This window comes from Tinamus guttatus, unplaced genomic scaffold (genome assembly GCF_059628265.1).
Source record: "Tinamus guttatus ecotype Peru unplaced genomic scaffold, ASM5962826v1 Tinamus_guttatus_pri_ptg000045l, whole genome shotgun sequence".
NCBI lineage: Eukaryota > Metazoa > Chordata > Aves > Tinamiformes > Tinamidae > Tinamus > Tinamus guttatus.
In genome coordinates, this window is record NW_028288579.1 from 3,258,706 (window position 1) to 3,274,249 (window position 15,544).

Below are 15,544 nucleotides of genomic sequence, written 5' to 3' on the forward strand. Positions count from 1 at the left end.
CCTGGGGCCACTTTGCAGCCTCCCAGCTCCAGGCATGCTCACGGCACTCCTGGCTCCATGCGCTCTGGCTCCACTTCCCATCCCTTTCCCAGATGACAGCCCCAGCATCGGGATGGGCTCTGCTCTCCCTTCCTCATGACCCCAACATCATCTGCATCTTCCTCCTGCAGGATTTAGGGACCTCCGGGGGGGTCAGTGGGTGTCAAAGTGACGGTGCCTCTGCCTGCCCAGCGTTCCTGAGGGGCAGCACTGGTGGGTCCCCGGGATTCGCCATCGTCCCTCTGCCCTTCCTGCAGTCCATATCCCAGCTTGAGCATCTTTAACTCCGCTCCCCCTGCCGGGACAGGGGGCTGCTCAGAGCCGGGGCTCGGAGATCTGCGCAGCACTTCAACACCCAAAAACACAGGCACCGGCATTGCAGGGGAAGTGGGTGCAGAGGCAGCGCTTTCCAGGAACTGCCGCTCTGCGGAAGCCAAAGTGCAGCCTGGTTCCCCTTTCCTCGGCACCCAGCGCTGTGCACAGACCTGGGAAAGGGAAAACACCCCAGGGTGCCAACCTCATCTGGGAAGTGGGAATGGTGGCGGGAGCTGCAGTGCAAGATGCAGCTGGGTCAGAGCCCGCAGCTGCCAGCTCCTCCCGCACAACCTCATTAAAATTAAGGGTTGCTGCAGGTCTTCATCGGGATCGCTTTTAATTGTTCTGCAGGCGAGGAGCCGGGAGGAGGAATTCCAGCGCTCTGCCGGGAACACCCCTCCGCAGCGGCACTGGGCAGGGGGGGCATGATGCCCTGGGAAGGGCTCGGAAAGCCCGGGAAGGGCTGCACCAACAGATCCTCGCCCCAGCACCCGGCCGAGCTGGCGCTCACAGGCCCCACGCGCTTCGTTGGGGTGAGCGCGCGAGCGGTGGGTGGCTCCATCCTCCTCCTCCGCTCCACGAGCATCCGCACAGGCCCCTCAGCCGGGGGAGATGCCGGCCTGGGGGCACACGCAGCTCCCAGGGTCTCTCCCCGATGTCCCCAGCCCCCAGCAGCTGTGACATCTCTGGAGGGAGGTTTATGGGCGGACAGCAGGGCCGGGCCCTTTGGGAAGCGCTGGCACAGGTCAGGAAACGCACCCCGGCAGTGGTGGGGACGGCTGCAGCCCGGCACCGAGATAAGCCAGAAATGCGGCCCCCAAGGAAGCAGCCAGAGCCCCGCGGGGCTGGGCAGGATCCGGCTGCGCCGCTCCCGCCCCGGCTGCGTCCTCCTGCCGGGGCCTTTGGACAGCTCGGCCCGGAGGAGGGAGCAGGGAAGAGCCGGCTGTGCTGACGCGGAGCTATGCGGGGAATGCCGGGCTGCGCACAGGCGGCGCAGGGGGTAGATGAACAGCCCGTGTTTACCTTTGGACGGGCTGAAATGCGCAGCGTAAGCCCGGCGAGGAGGAAGGGGCCCCGGTGGCCGCCCACGCCGTGACCAGGGTCAGCGTGTTCCCACGTGGAGGAAAGCGGGCGGACGCCAGGCCCGGGAAACACTGAGCTTTAATTCCATGAACTTGCACGTGGAGCCCCGGGAGCAGAGCGGCCCCGGGGCAGGTGAGAGCGGCACCCCAGGGAACGGACACGGAGGCATCGGAGGAGCTGTGTGACCCGTGTCCGTGTCCCACGCCCGGACGCTGCAGCCTTTCCATGCAGCACATACTTGCACCGGCCCCTCCAGCTCCCACGAAGCCCGCGGCTGCGTGCGGCGGCTGAAGCATCCCAGGCATCCGCTCGCTACCGAGTGGGTTTAATCTGCTATTTGCCAGGGGCAGGAGGAAATATTTGCATTGCATGCACAGCAGCAGGAGAAAACCTCAACCAAGACTTTGGCCTGGGGATGTAAACGGTCTCCTGGTACCACCATCACGGGGTCCCAAACCATCGAGCTGCAGCAGGAATCAGCAGCTCCCTGGCTGTGTCCAGAAGGAGGGTGTTGGGGATCAAAGGGAACAGGCAGCTCAGGGGACACCCTGGGAACAGGGAGCTCCTGCTCCTCTTCACCCAGACAGGCCAGAGTGGGGCAAGGTGCCGTTCTGGGCAAAGCTGCAGGGAGGACCTGAGCGGGACTTGGTGTAGGGGACACCGAGACGGGAGAGCAACGTGGCTGCGAGCGGGGACACAGCAGGCTGCTGCGGCTCGGGAGCACCATGGGCATGGATGACCACGTCCCGTCCCGGAAAATCCACCAAAAACAGCCCTGCGCAAGAGGAACCCCGTCGCAAGGGCCCCCTGCTTCCCTCCAGCGCTGGACGGAGCAACGGTGGGGTTGGAAGGGACCAAGCCGGGCTCAGGCAGGGCCTCTGCGGCTGCGTCCATCCATCCATCCGTCCCCCCGGACCCTCTGGATGAGGCTGCCGCCCCCGGGGCTGCAGGGCAGGCTCCGGCGCCGCTCCGGCTGCTCCCGCTGCTGGCTCCGTCCTCGTGCCGCCCGGCACGCGCGGCTCAGGCCAAGGCGCAGCAGCCGGACGTCTCCTTCTGCGCCTCCACGTAGTCGTGGATGTGGAAGGGGGGCTGCTCCTCCTGCTGCAGCGCTCGCTGCTTGAGCTCCCTGCGCGGGCGGCGGGACCGTGTCAGCCCTGAGGGGGCCGTGGTGCCCCCCGCGCCGGCCGGGTCCCCGTCACCCACCTGGCCACGGCCAGAAACGCCAGCTCCACGTTCATGCCCGTCTTGGCGCTGGTCTCCAGGAAGGGCACCCCATACTCCTGCAGGGCCGGGGGCTCCATCAGTGCCACGCGGGACTATCCTGCTCCCCGCTGGGGCCCGCAGGAAGCCACCAGCTGGGGACATGGGGACGCAGGGGACAGAGTCCTGTCGGCCCCCATAGGCTCACCCTGGCCAGCGATGCTCCATCCTCTGTCCTGACAGCCCTCTCACCACTCACGTCGGCCTGAAGAGGAGGGAAGCATCAGCACTCAGGTCTGGCACCCATCTGGAGACACCCGGCAGCCTGGTGGCACTGGGGGACTTGGGAACATCCATGTCCCTCTGGGCACATCCCACATCCCTGGCAGCATCCAGAACCTGGAGGGACAGCTGGCACCTGGGGGCTTTGGGAACAAGGGGGACGTTGGGGAACCATGTGGGAGGACCTGGAGCCCGGGGTGCATCTGGTACCCAGCTGGGAACCAGGGACTTGGGGGAACCCCAGGAGCATCTCGACTTCGCACTCCCTCCCACTGGCAGCTGGTGATACTGCTGCCCCTATCCCCCAAAACCTACGGGGGGCATCAAGGCCTGGTGAGCCTGGGCAGCAGCACAGGCCAACGCAGGTGACGGCACCCAAGCCCTGTCACCCTACAGCCATGGGGACGGGCAGGGACAGGAGGGTCCCGGCGCCGCACGCACCTTATTGCCCAGCAGCATGATGACCACGTCCTTCTGCGCGTACTCGTGGATCTCCGTGAGCCAGGCCTGCCGGGGACACGGGCTGCGTGGGCGAGCGGCGCCAGCCGTGCCCCCCGCCCGGCCTTCCCACCCGCGGAACCGGGAAAAGGCGCCTCGGCATGGAAACTACTGCAGAACCGCAGGGAGAGCCACTCACACTCATCCCTAGGTGCATTGCCCCTCCGGCCATTAGCAACATCCCGCAACAAAAGCCAGGGAGCCAGGGCCACCCGGCCCGGGGAAGAGCTCCTGGCTGGCCGGGCCTGCAAGGGACACCCAGTGCCTGGCACATAAAACCACCCGGGGCGCCCCAAAAGGCAGCGCGGGGAGCAGAGGCTCCGGGTACTCACGCGGATGTTGTCGAAGGAGAGCTTGCTGGTGATGTCGTAGAGCAGGAGCAGGGCTGCGCGGGGAGGGAGAGCGGGAATCACCCGGGAGAAGGGAATCACCCGGGAGGAGGGAATCACCGCCCCGGCCCGGGAGGAGGGAATCACCGCTCCGGTCCGGGAGGAGGGAATCACCGCTCCGGCCCAGGAGGAGGGAATCACCGCCCCGGCCCGGGAGAAGGGAATCACCGCCCCGGCCCGGGAGGAGGGAATCACCGCTCCGGTCCGGGAGGAGGGAATCACCGCTCCGGCCCGGGAGGAGGGAATCACCGCCCCGGTCCGGGAGGAGGGAATCACCGCTCCGGCCCGGGAGGAGGGAATCACCGCCCCGGCCCGGGAGGAGGGAATCACCGCTCCGGCCCGGGAGGAGGGAATCACCGCCCCGGCCCGGGAGGAGGGAATCACCGCTCCGGCCGGGGAGGAGGGAATCACCGCTCCGGTCCGGGAGGAGGGAATCACCGCTCCGGCCCGGGAGGAAGGAATCACCGCTCCGGTCCGGGAGGAGGGAATCACCGCTCCGGTCCGGGAGGAGGGAATCACCGCTCCGGCCCGGGAGGAGGGAATCACCGCCCCGGCCCGGGAGGAGGGAATCACCGCTCCGGCCCGGGAGGAGGGAATCACCGCCCCGGCCCGGGAGAAGGGAATCACCGCCCCGGCCCGGGAGGAGGGAATCACCGCTCCGGCCCGGGAGGAGGGAATCACCGCCCCGGCCCGGGAGGAGGGAATCACCGCTCCGGCCGGGGAGGAGGGAATCACCGCCCCGGCCGGCCCGCACCTACCTTGGGCATCCCGGTAGTAGGCGTGGGTGACGCTGCGGAAGCGCTCCTGGCCCGCCGTGTCCCAGATCTGCGGGAAGGGGCACTGGGAGCGAGGGGAGGGGAGGCCACAACCCGCGCCCGGGGAAGCAGCTTTTGGGCACCCTCCCTATGAACAGCCGCCCCGGTCCCTAACTCACCTGCAGCTTCACTTTCACTCCGTCCACGGCCACCACTTTGTTCTGCAGGAGAGGAACAAACGGCGCCCGTCAGTGCCAGGGGGCGCGGGGAGGTTTTGCATTGGGTAGATGCAAACGTGCAATTACTAATAAAATTGCTGGGGGGGGTTTCATGATGTTGCAGCATAAATCTGCCTTGTGCCTTTGCCAGCTGCTTGGAGGCCTTTGCAGCTGGTTTTCTAGCCTGTCTGCTTGGAGAAGATACCAATGGGTATGGCTGCAGGCTCTGTGCTCCCCATGGACAAGCCTCCGGCACCCGAGGAGCTGGGGGCAGCTCGGAGCACTGCAAGCGAGGAAACCCTCCCCTTCCATTCCATTTTGCTCCAGTTTGTCTAGTACTGACAATAAGGATCTGACCCCAGGATAAGGCACCCAATATCAGGCTTTAATGCATGAAGTGCCAGACACCAGGTCAGCAAAGAAGCCCCCGTGGAGACCTCCAGTCCAAGGGCATACTAAAGGCACCAACAGCTGCCCTAAGCATTTTGGCCACTTTCAGCCATTTAAGGCCTCGGGACACTAAGAGCTGCCTCGGTGACACCCCCGGACGGATACATCTTGCCCAGCTCATGTCCCCTTGCAGCACAAGTTTGGGAGCACATTAAAGGCTTGAAATGAGGCGCTCTGAAGAAGTGCAACTGCAGCCACCACCGTGTAGAGCTGCCACTAACACATATCTCCCTGCAGCAGCAACGCGGAAATCCTGCCAGGGCCCCGCGCGTTGGGTCTCCGGTCCTGCCGCTGCCGGGGACGCGGAAGAGCATCAGCACCGGCAGGTTCCGGCGGTTATCGGAGCGGTTGAGCAACCGCTGCAGACGCAGAGACTTCCCTCCAAAGGCCCATAAAGAGGAAAGCACGAGCGGTTTATGGGGCGTGTTAAGACTTTTAGATAACTTGGAGGGCCTGTTCTGGAGGCAGAGGACTGGCATAAATAACATGGTTGTCTGGAATGAAATAGAAATTCAGCCCATGTAAAACTTGAGAGTTAGCTCAAAAAATCGGCTGAACCAAATAGAAAAAAAGGTGTCTCAGGATGCTCTTGAAATTACCTCCTATGAGAAACAGAAAGGCACCTACATGAATTCACTGGAAGAGCAGGCTGCAAGTGCCTCCCTCCGCTCCCTGCACCTGCCCGGCACCCTGTGCTGAGCTCCCGATTCCTCCCCACGAGCACCGAGTGGGACAGGGTGGCCGGGAAGCTCCCGAGCTGCAGCTCGGAACCCCAGGACATCGAGGGTGACAGTGGCCAAACACGGCCCGGGACTGACCCCCTTGGTGTCCTCCAGCCCCTTGAAACGCTGTTGGAACTGATGGTGCAAACAGCTCTTCCTGCTAGAAGGCATCTTGTTTAACCGCTACATCCCCGGAGAGACAAGGCAGCCAAAATTCAGCACGCAGAGAGCAGCAGGGGGATTTAAATGGGATTTTATGACCTTAACAAGCTGTGATTTGCCTGGAAGAGCTTCCTGCTCAGGTGGGCAGGACATGCTAAAGCGACGCTTTTGCCTAATTTAAAGGAATTTAATGCAAAGGAGAGTGGAGGCTAATGCACAGGAGAGCGGCTTGGAGCTGTAACACCAGAGCGGCTCTCCCAGCTCAGACCATTGGAGTTTCATCCACACATTGGTGTGGCTCGTGCCCAGCGTCATGTCCCATCCGTGCCTCCGAGAGGCAGGAACGGCCCTCGGAGCCGCGGCGGTCTCACCCGGAAATCTATGCCCACGGTGGCTATGAAGGTCCCGGAGAGGAAGGCCCCGTCCTTGAAGCGGATCAGGAGGCAGGTCTTGCCCACGCCCGAGTCTCCCAGTAACATCACCTGCAGGCGGCACGGGCACCGGCTCGGCGAAGGGGCACCTGGTCCCCCTGCGTGTCCCCGTCTGTCCCACCGGGTCTGGGGAGCCCCGCGGGAGCTGGCGTGGAACACAGCGGGTTGGGAACCCAGCAAGCGGCGACCGGAGAGGGGGAAAGAGCAGGAAGATAGAGAAGGTGGGAAGGGGAAGGGGGAAGGAAGGTCCTGCAGCAGGTAGGAGATTCACGTGGATCTCCTCTACATGAACCAGTTTTCTGCCCGCTGTCCCCGCCGGGCCGCTTTGTGCAGCCGCAGCGGCCCCAACCCGGGAGCCTTCCCTGAGAGTGGAGCTACCTCCCCGGCCACGTCCCGCTGACCTCCGGAGTGGCCATTGCCCAGGCCAGGACACCCGGCGAGCGCCGCTCCTGCCCTTTCCCTTAGCCAGGCCCTGCCCACGGCAGACACCAAAGCAAACACGGTGCGTTGCCCACTCCTGCAAAGCAAACAGGCCTCCGGGCCGCCCGGTTCCGGAGGCGCCTCCACGGCGAGGCCCGCTCGTCCTCACCGAGATCTGCAAGGATGGCACCAAACGAGCCCCGCCACCGGCACCAAGCTCCAGGCCTGGAAATGCTCTTGCTCCCAATAGAGTCCCCTGGCTGGTCCAACCTTTCCTGGTGACACTAAAGAGGACTGGAGTGAAGTAAAGAGAAGTGAAGTGAAGTCGCATGAAGCAGTGTGGGTAACGTGGAGTAAAGTACAAAGCAGTGTGGAGTAGAGTGGTGTGGAATGGAGTAAATTGGAGCGGCATAAAGGAGCATGGAGTGGTGTGAAGTAGCATGGAGTAAAGTGGGATGGCATAAAGGAGCACAGAGTGGCATGGAACAGAGTGCAGTGTAGTGGAGTACAGCGGCAGGAAGTGGAGTAAAGTGGAGTAAGAGGAGTAAAGAGGAGTGCAGTGGCGTGGAGCAGCGTGGGGCTGGGCCCCCACGGCAGGACCCCCGTCCCCACGTGGGCACGGACCCCCGGGGGAAACCAGCCCCTTCCCGCCTCCCCCACAGCAAGGCCCCCCACACCCCCCGGGGCAGGGACCCCCAGGGCCTCCCCGCAGAGGGGCTCGGGCTCCATCCCCGCGGTCCCCGCAGGCTGGTCCGGACGGCCCCGCGCTGCCCCCCACCTTGCCGGCCAGCTCGAAGTCCTGCGGCGGCAGCGACGGGGCGCGGAGGGGACGGCCCGGCGGGGAGGAGGGGGCGCCCCGGGGACCCGGCGGGGGGGGCGCGGGGCTCCTCACCCCGTCCCCGGCACCCGCCGCCCCTTCGGGGCCGCTCATGGTGCCGCGGAGCGGAGCCGCTGAGCGCCGGGACCGCGCCCGGCCCGGCCCGCCTTCCTCCTCCTCCTCCTCCTCCTCCTCCCCCGCCAGCGCCGCCCTCGGGCTGGCCCCGCGCGGGGAGCTCCCTCCTCGCACCGCGGGGACCGCGGGGACCGCGGGGACCCCGGGGCGCTGCGGCTGGCGGGGTTTGGCACCCAGAACGGGTCACCCGTCACCCCGCGGGGAAGGGAGCGCCTGGAGAGGGCCCTGGCGCGACCCGCAGGACGCATGGATGGGGCTGGAGGCTTCGCCTGGGACATGGGGACAGGGGCACAAGGCTGTCACCCCGGGCAGAGGATCCACACCACGAAATGTCACCCGAGCCGGGACCCAGCCGCATTGTGCACCAAGGCCCCGAGCGCAGAGCGAGACCCGGTGGCTGCCGGCAGCCGGAAACCGAAAGCTCTGCGGATCCAGGGCCCCCGGTGCGCGGCCACCAGCCTCCACATGCTCATCCTGCTCCACTTCCTGGCCTGGCTCCCTGGAGCACCCGGAATAATCCACGGAGAGAGCCAGGGCTGATGCGTTACCCCAAAACTCACCCCTCAACATCGCCCTCCCCTTGAGTTTCCCTAGGAGAGGTGGCCCTGGCCACCGCCACCCGCTTGCCCTGTGCAAGTGCCTAGAGCCCTGCAGTGGCCTGAGCCACATTCCTGGGAATGCTGGGCCACTCCAGAGGGGGCGGACACGATGCAAAGCTACCCCATTTACCTGCAGCAAAGCAGAACTTTCCCGCTTATTTTAGCAGCACCCAAACTGAGCAAGGATGACTTGATCTGGCTCCTACCGTGAATCCGATGCCCACAGTGGCAGAGAAGGAGCCTGGAAGAAATTTGCCCTGGTCAAACTGGACGAGCAGGGACGTCTTGCCCACGCCGCTGTCCCCCACCAGGATGGTCTGCAAGGAGGCAAGGAGACGGTGTCAGTGCGCGGGGACGCCCGGCCCCGTGTGCAACGAGCTGCTGTCGGGTCTCAGCGCATGCACTGAGGGAGGCGAAGGGCTGCAGAGGCAGCTCGGAACCGGCACTGGGAGCAGGAGGGGACAGCCCACAGCTGGGCCCCGCTGTCCCTTTCACATCCTTGCTGGGGAGCAGATTGTCACCACGGGCTGCTGGCCTCCCATGTGGAGACCAGATGGCTCATCCTGCTGCGCCCCGTCCTTCGCTGTCACCCTCTCTAGGGCAGAATTTCCACCCTTCTGACCACAGGACAAGTGGGAAGCAGCCGCATGACACGAGTCCTTCCAGTGAGGGGATCAACGTCCTCCCGGGAGCTCGCAGAGATGGAGAGGAAACCGGCACTGCGGTGCAGAGGCCAAGGTGGAGGCCCCGCTTTGCCGGGAAGAGGCGGCCGCGGCCTTTGCCGCTCGGAGCCGGCGCCTGTGTGAGAGGAGCCCGGTGGCTTTGGACGAGCTCCAGGGTTATTCACCGGAGCGAGCGCCTCCGCAGCCGCTGCGCGCAGACACAGCCGCAGGCACCGCGCTCCGGGACGCTGGTAATCCAATGAGCCGTTCCGGGACACGGCGCTGTCTTCACGGCGCATTAGCGCGTTTGCGGCTCGGCCATCCGGCCACCTCGGCAGCAGAGGGGACGTGACACAGGGTGCAGGGCCCCTCCGCTTTCCGTTCCTGGGCGGCCAAGTCCTGCTGTTCTCCTGCAGCGAGTAGAAGGTTGTGGCCTTGCAGAGGGGACAAGTGACCTGCCCTGGGTCCTGATCACTGCCCAGGGTGGGGGCTCATGGCGCAAATGAGAAACACTGTTTTTTTTTTGTAATGGTTTTCTTCTGCAAAGCTGCGGGTGAAAACACGTCCACCTCCAGCCACTTTGAATCCAGGGACATACGGGAAAATAAATGCTCTGCCAACCTACGCCTTGCTCCAACCGAGTCACCAGTGCTCCCACCGCCTGCAGCCCCAAGAAACTGTCCCCAGGGTGGCCACCCTCTCTGTTGTCACCTCCCCCAGGGCTGCAAATCTAGGGCTGCTCTTAGCCCAGTGCAACAGGGAAATTCACCCTGGCCGAGAGGAAACACCGCTCCGTCACCGTGCAGAGCGCGGGCTCCGATGCGCTTGTAGGGATGCACGGAATGAAGAGCTGCCCTTGGCTGTGCCCTGCAGCCCTCGCAGGGCTGGTCGCAGCATCCCGCAGAGCCCGGAGGAGCCGGCGGGAAGGAAACGCCGAGGAGCCCGAACCGGAGCGGGGCTGGCAGCAGAGCAGCCTCCCGCCTTGCATAAATCAGAACCATCCCTGCCCGGGGCCCGTCACGCTCCAGCGCGACGCTTGCTTCAATGAATCAGCGTTTTCCCTCAAAAAAAAAAAAGAAAAAAGAAAAAAGAAAAAAAGAAAAAAGGAAAAAAAAGAGCCAAAACCAAATCGCATGTATCTCCAAAGAAAATTCCCAATCGGAGCGGAGTGGCGATGGGCTGAAGCCTTGGAGGCGCACACGTGTGCGCACGGATACCAGCCTGCCACATCCGCTCCCGGGAATTCGCCTGCTCTCGCCAGGCGTTTTTTCCAGGTCACTGGTCCATGGGGAACAGCCTCGTGGGCCGGGTTCATGCGCCCGGGGCTCCCAGCGAGCTGGCGCCGCTGTCCTCGGCGGTAGAGACCGTTCCTGGGCAAACGCCAGGCGCGGAGCTCGGCGCGAGCAGCCGCAGCGTCGCGGGGAGCAGCCAACGCAGGAGAGGGCATCAATTATGGAGCTGGGATGCAGGCCGGAAGGAGCGCCGGGAAGCCTCCGGGGCCTGGGATTTACAGAGAACTTGTGTAAGAGCCGACTCTCCCATCAATAATTTAACCGCGATTTATAATAGAGACAACTCAGGAATTGCTTCATTACTTAATAATAATAGTAAATTTGGCCTGAAAGAGCCCAGAGTGCAGCTGCAGCTGAGAGAAACCTCTGGCCAGCTATGCCCAAGAAAAAGGCTTCCAGATACGAAGCTCCATATTTGCTCCGTGCCTTTCCAACACCCTCTTCCACATGAGTCCCGCCGCAGGGTGGGCAGCACATCCTTTTCCCGGGTGCTTTCCCTGTGGGTTTCTTCAGCCTGGGAAGCTCCGGCATTAGGAGGCTCCTTCCAGCGACTGCTCCCCACACGGAGCGGTGCTTTGCTCACAGGCAGTGCACACAGATGTGCCACGTGTGCCGTGTGGGGCCCTGTGATAACATTTGACCCCCGTCCCATCCAGAGGGAAACCTGGCCCAAGCGAGGGAAGCCCCAAAAGCACCGCTCTGCTTCCTGGCACAGCTGGAGAATCCAAGCAATTCCTTTTTCCAGTCAAATAAAATGATTCTTTGAATGCAAAATAAAACTACTTTGTTAAAACATGCTTGGGACCCAACCTGAAACACACGTGTGGTAGTTTGAGGCTGATAAAGTCGTCGTTGGGCATTGAGGAGGGAGCAACTCCACGGCACTGCTCATCCGCATGCCGAGGATAGCAGTGTGCCCGCTTCTTCATGGTGCGAACAGAAAAGTGGTCACAGTTTGCCATAAAAAACAGCAGAGCAGACCCATCCGCCAGCTCCGGGTTAGGAAAACAGCAAATATCCCTCCCCAGCACCGCGACCGGGAGCTCCAGTGAGCTCAGACCGAGACAAACAGCCTCGCTGGGAAGTCTCCGCTGACTCGGCAGGGGCTGCAGGGAGGACACGGAGTGACACGGGCGAAGCAAGGCGGGACACGCACCGTGTACTCGCTCAGATCCCCCCGGCCTGCACTGGCAGCTCGGGAGCGAGGAACGGGGAGGCACTGGCCCTAATGCGGCTGGAGAGGAGCAGTTCTGCACGGCTGTCAGGGCGGCTTAGGGCCGCGGCGCTTCCCCGCCAGCCAAGCGGCAGGAGACCTGGGGCAGCACGTGCGGGTTTGGGCGACATCGCCGGCTCATTTCTGAGCTTTAGTCGTGATGGCTGGATCGGAGCTGACGTTAGGAAACCAGGGATCTAGAGATTCAGCCAGGAGTCTGACGGGGTGAAGTCCTGGCTGGGAGGGGACATGTCGCCTCCGCATGGTGGTCTCCAGGAGCTGCTGAAGCCCCAGATGCCAAGATTCATTCCCAGGTCAGCAGGATTTGTCACAAAATTGCAGAAATTGCATACAGGCACCTCTTGGCCCCTCGCAGCCCTGCGCTCCTGCTCCCACAGGAACGTTTTGCCCAGACCTATTTTTACCTGCTCTATATGCAGAACTGAGCTCTCCCTGCCCTGCTCCCACATCACTCCCCAGGGCCACTCGGATGCTGCCTCGACCCTTCCTGTGCTGCAGCGAGGTCTCCGTGCCGGCCCACCAGCCCAGGTGCTGTTTTGCCTTGATCAAACCCACAGGTGCTTCCAGCTAAATGGATCAAACTTTCAACAGGAGAAAAAATAAAGACCGAAAGGGTTAAATCACCCAAAAACAGAGCTTGTCATTTTGTGCCAAGTGTTCCTATCTTGATTTGCTCCTGGCCAATCGCCTCTCCAGGCTCCACAAACTAGGATTCACTTAACCTTTGCCTCCCCATTAAGATCTCCCAGGGTTTCTCAGCAGCTCTGAAACCCGACGCCTCAGTCAGGAACAAGACGAGTTATTTGCTGCCTCAGTCCCTGGGGTGAGAGGGAGCTTGTTTCTGCATGAAAAGCGCTCCCAGAAACAGCAGCAAAATACCAAGGGAAATGGCAGAGAACATGGGACAGGGATGGTTATCCGCCTCAGCAGCTATTCTGCCTGGAAACTCAGCCCTACTAATATTTTTCTTTAATTGCAGCCCCTTGCTGGAGAAAGAAGAGTTAAGACTATAAAGAATCAAAGTTTCTTGAGTTATCGCTGGAAATGTCGTCCCTATTTGGCATACAAGTTCCTAGTAAGTGGTCTTGGCCTCTTAATCCAGGGCCTGGGCATGTTGCCCTGGGTAGTTCCCTAGAGCAGGGGAACCTCTGGTTAAAAAACAACCCGGGATTTGAAGAAAAAAAAAAAAAAAAGCCCCACTCAGCCCCATCCCTCCCTGCTTTCGCCCCGACCCCAAAGCATTTGTCCCTGCACGGTCACACTCAAGACTGCAGCAAGGCAGTGCTGGGACAGCAGGAAGGACGCGTGGGATGACCTGGCAGGGGACCAGCATCTCCCCACGTCTCGGGGGATGGACGCTCTGCTCCCGGGGAGCTGCAGCCCTTACACAGCAGCGCGGAGCTCACGAACCGCAGTCCAAGGGACCCCACCGAGGATACAGGCGGGCAGGGGGTGGCTCTCGGACGCTTTCCCGGATTGCAAGTCCCGGCTCGCCCGGCTGGCGCTGGCGAGCGGCGCGTGGGGCGCAGCGAGCCCGGCCCCGGCCCGCAGCGCACGGGGCAGCGGCTGCGGCTGCGCCGCGGGGCCGGCCCGTATCCAGCCCACCCGGTCCTGCCGTTCCCGAACTGCGCGGGGTGCCCGGGAAGCGGGCGGGGAGGCGGAAGCGGGATGGAGACCGGGGAATGGGGGGGGGGGGGTTCCAGCCTCGGCGACCGCTGGGGACGAGCCCAGCCGCGGGGAGCAGGGGGGCGACGGGGACCCCCCTCGGGGCCGCGGAGTTTGCGGGGAAGTTCGGGCAGGACCGCGGTGGCGGCGCCGCTCGCCCCTTACCTTGTGCAGCAGAGCCTCGTCGTAGCCGGGCCCCACCGCGCCGCCGCGGACCTCCATGGCCGGGCCGCATGGGCCGGCCCGGTTCTGCCCACCGCAGCCGCGGGCCGGGCCGGGGGGGCTCCCTGCAGCACCGCGGACAGCGGCGCCCCGGCCACGGCCCGCTCCGGTGCTGCGGCGCGGAATTCGCCCCGGCCCCGGCCCGGTTCGGCGCTGCGGAGCGGGACGCGGCCCGGCTCGGCCCGGCCCGGTTCGGCTCTGCGCGGCGCCGCCCGGCTCCTCGCTGCCGCCGCTCGCAGCGCTCCCCGGCGCGGGGGGGCCGTCCTGCCCGGGGGCGGGGAGGGACCTGCTGCCACCGGGGCGGGGGGGTCCCCGCCGTGCCCAGGACTCGGCCTCGCAGCGGCTGGGCCGGCAGAGACCCCCCCGCCACCACCAAGCACGAGCGGCTCCGTGTCCCCCCGGCTCCCTGCAAAGGGGCACGCGGGGCTGCTCCGGGGGGCACCGGCCGCCCCTCTGCGCAGGCAAAACCCCACAGATGTTCCTGCACTGTCCCCTTGCAGCCCCCTCCGGGATCTTTGTCCCCTGGGCCCCCTCCTCTGCCCACCTGCACTGACCCATCCGGGATGCAATTCCAAAGGGTCCCTCTACACGTAGAGTCGGGTCCCTCCTGGCTCGGCAGCCGCTGCCCTGCTGAAGGGCACGCGGATCATTTTCTGCTCACAGCGAACGCTGCGCCTCTCTTGCCAGTGCTGAAGTTGTCAATAAGCTCCGGGCAGGCTGGCTCTGGAAAGCAGCCCCAGGAAGAGAGAGGTTTCCTGTTGCCGGATCGCACCAAGCCAAGCTGGAAAGCACGGAGCCAGATCCCACGCACGGCCCGAGCCGTGCGGAGCCGCGGGCCGGTTCCCAGGCACACTGCTCATCCCGCAGCCCCCGGCGCACACAGGGACAGACCGGCTCCAACCACGAAAGAACATGGGAGAACCTCCCTTTAGAAACACCTTGGAGACCCCAGTTCAGAGTCTCTATTAGAAACAGGAGAAATCCATATTTAAACCTAGAGGAACCGTCAATATCTCATTGAGATGCTTTTATTTACAATTCCCTTTCGAGTAATCAGGTGCTTTTGATTAGAAGCAGGGAAGAGATGAATCTTGGAGAAGTTTATTTAAGAGGAACATGCTTCAGTCGCTGCTTGCCTCCTTCCAGATCAGCACACAGCCCCGAGCGAGAGCAGCGGACCGTGTTTCCACGAGCCATCTGCACCCATCCGGTTGCTGTTTGACTGCCTGCGTCCGACAGTGCTAATTATAACTCCTCGTTAGTTGCTCTGACAGCAGGGACAGATCTGCCAGGTCAGATGAGCAGTTTCGGCAAAAACCCTCCGAAAAGGGGAAGAAGAAATCAGCAGGACAGGGGGCTCCCAGGTTTGTGCTACTGAGGGGCGAAATCAGCCCTGGGAGTAGGAAGAATTTCCCCCAGGGAAGAACCAAGGAAGCCCCCGCGGTGCTCCCAGCTCCATGGCTGGGGCTGCTCGCCTTGCCAGGGTCATTCCAGCACATCCTGCTGCAGGACGGGTTTATGGCCAGGAGAAGCCCCTCTGGTTGCTCTCATCCACAGTAATATTTTTTCCCATTCTTTCCCAAGTGCTAAGGGAGGGCAACAGTCAGTGCCGAGCAAGGGCCTGGCCAGGAGGAAGGAAAGCCTCATAACCACGGAGTTGTCTTTCCTGCTGCAGGCACCAGCAGTACATCAGAGATGCTCTTGGCCCTGCAGGTTTAACAGCACTCAGGAGGAGGATAATTTTCCTAATCCATCATGATATTTTCCAGGGTAATGCAGCCTTTCCAGACCCCGCAGACCACTAGCAAAAGGCAGGCACTCAGTGGGGGAAGCGAACACAGCTCTGCGCAGCACAGGCTGGCACAACTCCAAGGGCTCCATACCCCTTCGGAGCCTGAGCAGCCCGGATAGCGGCAGCTTTCCTGGCACCAGCAGCCCAACTCCTGCAGCACGT

General features: G+C 63.3%; 1 protein-coding gene across 1 annotated transcript; it reads right to left on the reverse strand.

Annotated features, from left to right (window-relative positions):
* Positions 1 to 2,457: 2,457 nt before the first annotated feature.
* RAB37 (RAB37, member RAS oncogene family) lies at positions 2,458 to 7,808 on the reverse strand. The gene is made up of 9 exons (XM_088537351.1): positions 7,743 to 7,808; positions 6,485 to 6,595; positions 4,741 to 4,782; positions 4,565 to 4,631; positions 3,750 to 3,802; positions 3,361 to 3,426; positions 2,846 to 2,902; positions 2,641 to 2,717; positions 2,458 to 2,563 (listed from the first exon to the last, which is right to left on the reverse strand). The coding sequence occupies exons 2-9, from the start codon at positions 6,590 to 6,592 to the stop codon at positions 2,458 to 2,460; spliced, it is 576 nt and encodes a 191-aa protein (XP_088393477.1). The 5' UTR covers positions 6,593 to 6,595; positions 7,743 to 7,808.
* Between the last annotated feature and the right edge of the window lie 7,736 nt (positions 7,809 to 15,544).

Coding starts and splice junctions, on each gene's coding strand:
- RAB37 (XM_088537351.1), bottom strand. CDS start 6,592: ATGTTACTGGGAGACTCGGGCGTGGGCAAGACCTGCCTCCTGATCCGC. Junction 2,903..3,360: donor TCATGCTGCTGGGCAATAAG/GTGCGTGCGGCG, acceptor CCTCCTCTTCAG/GCCGACGTGAGTGGTGAGAG. Junction 2,718..2,845: donor ATGGAGCATCGCTGGCCAGG/GTGAGCCTATGG, acceptor CCGGCCCTGCAG/GAGTATGGGGTGCCCTTCCT.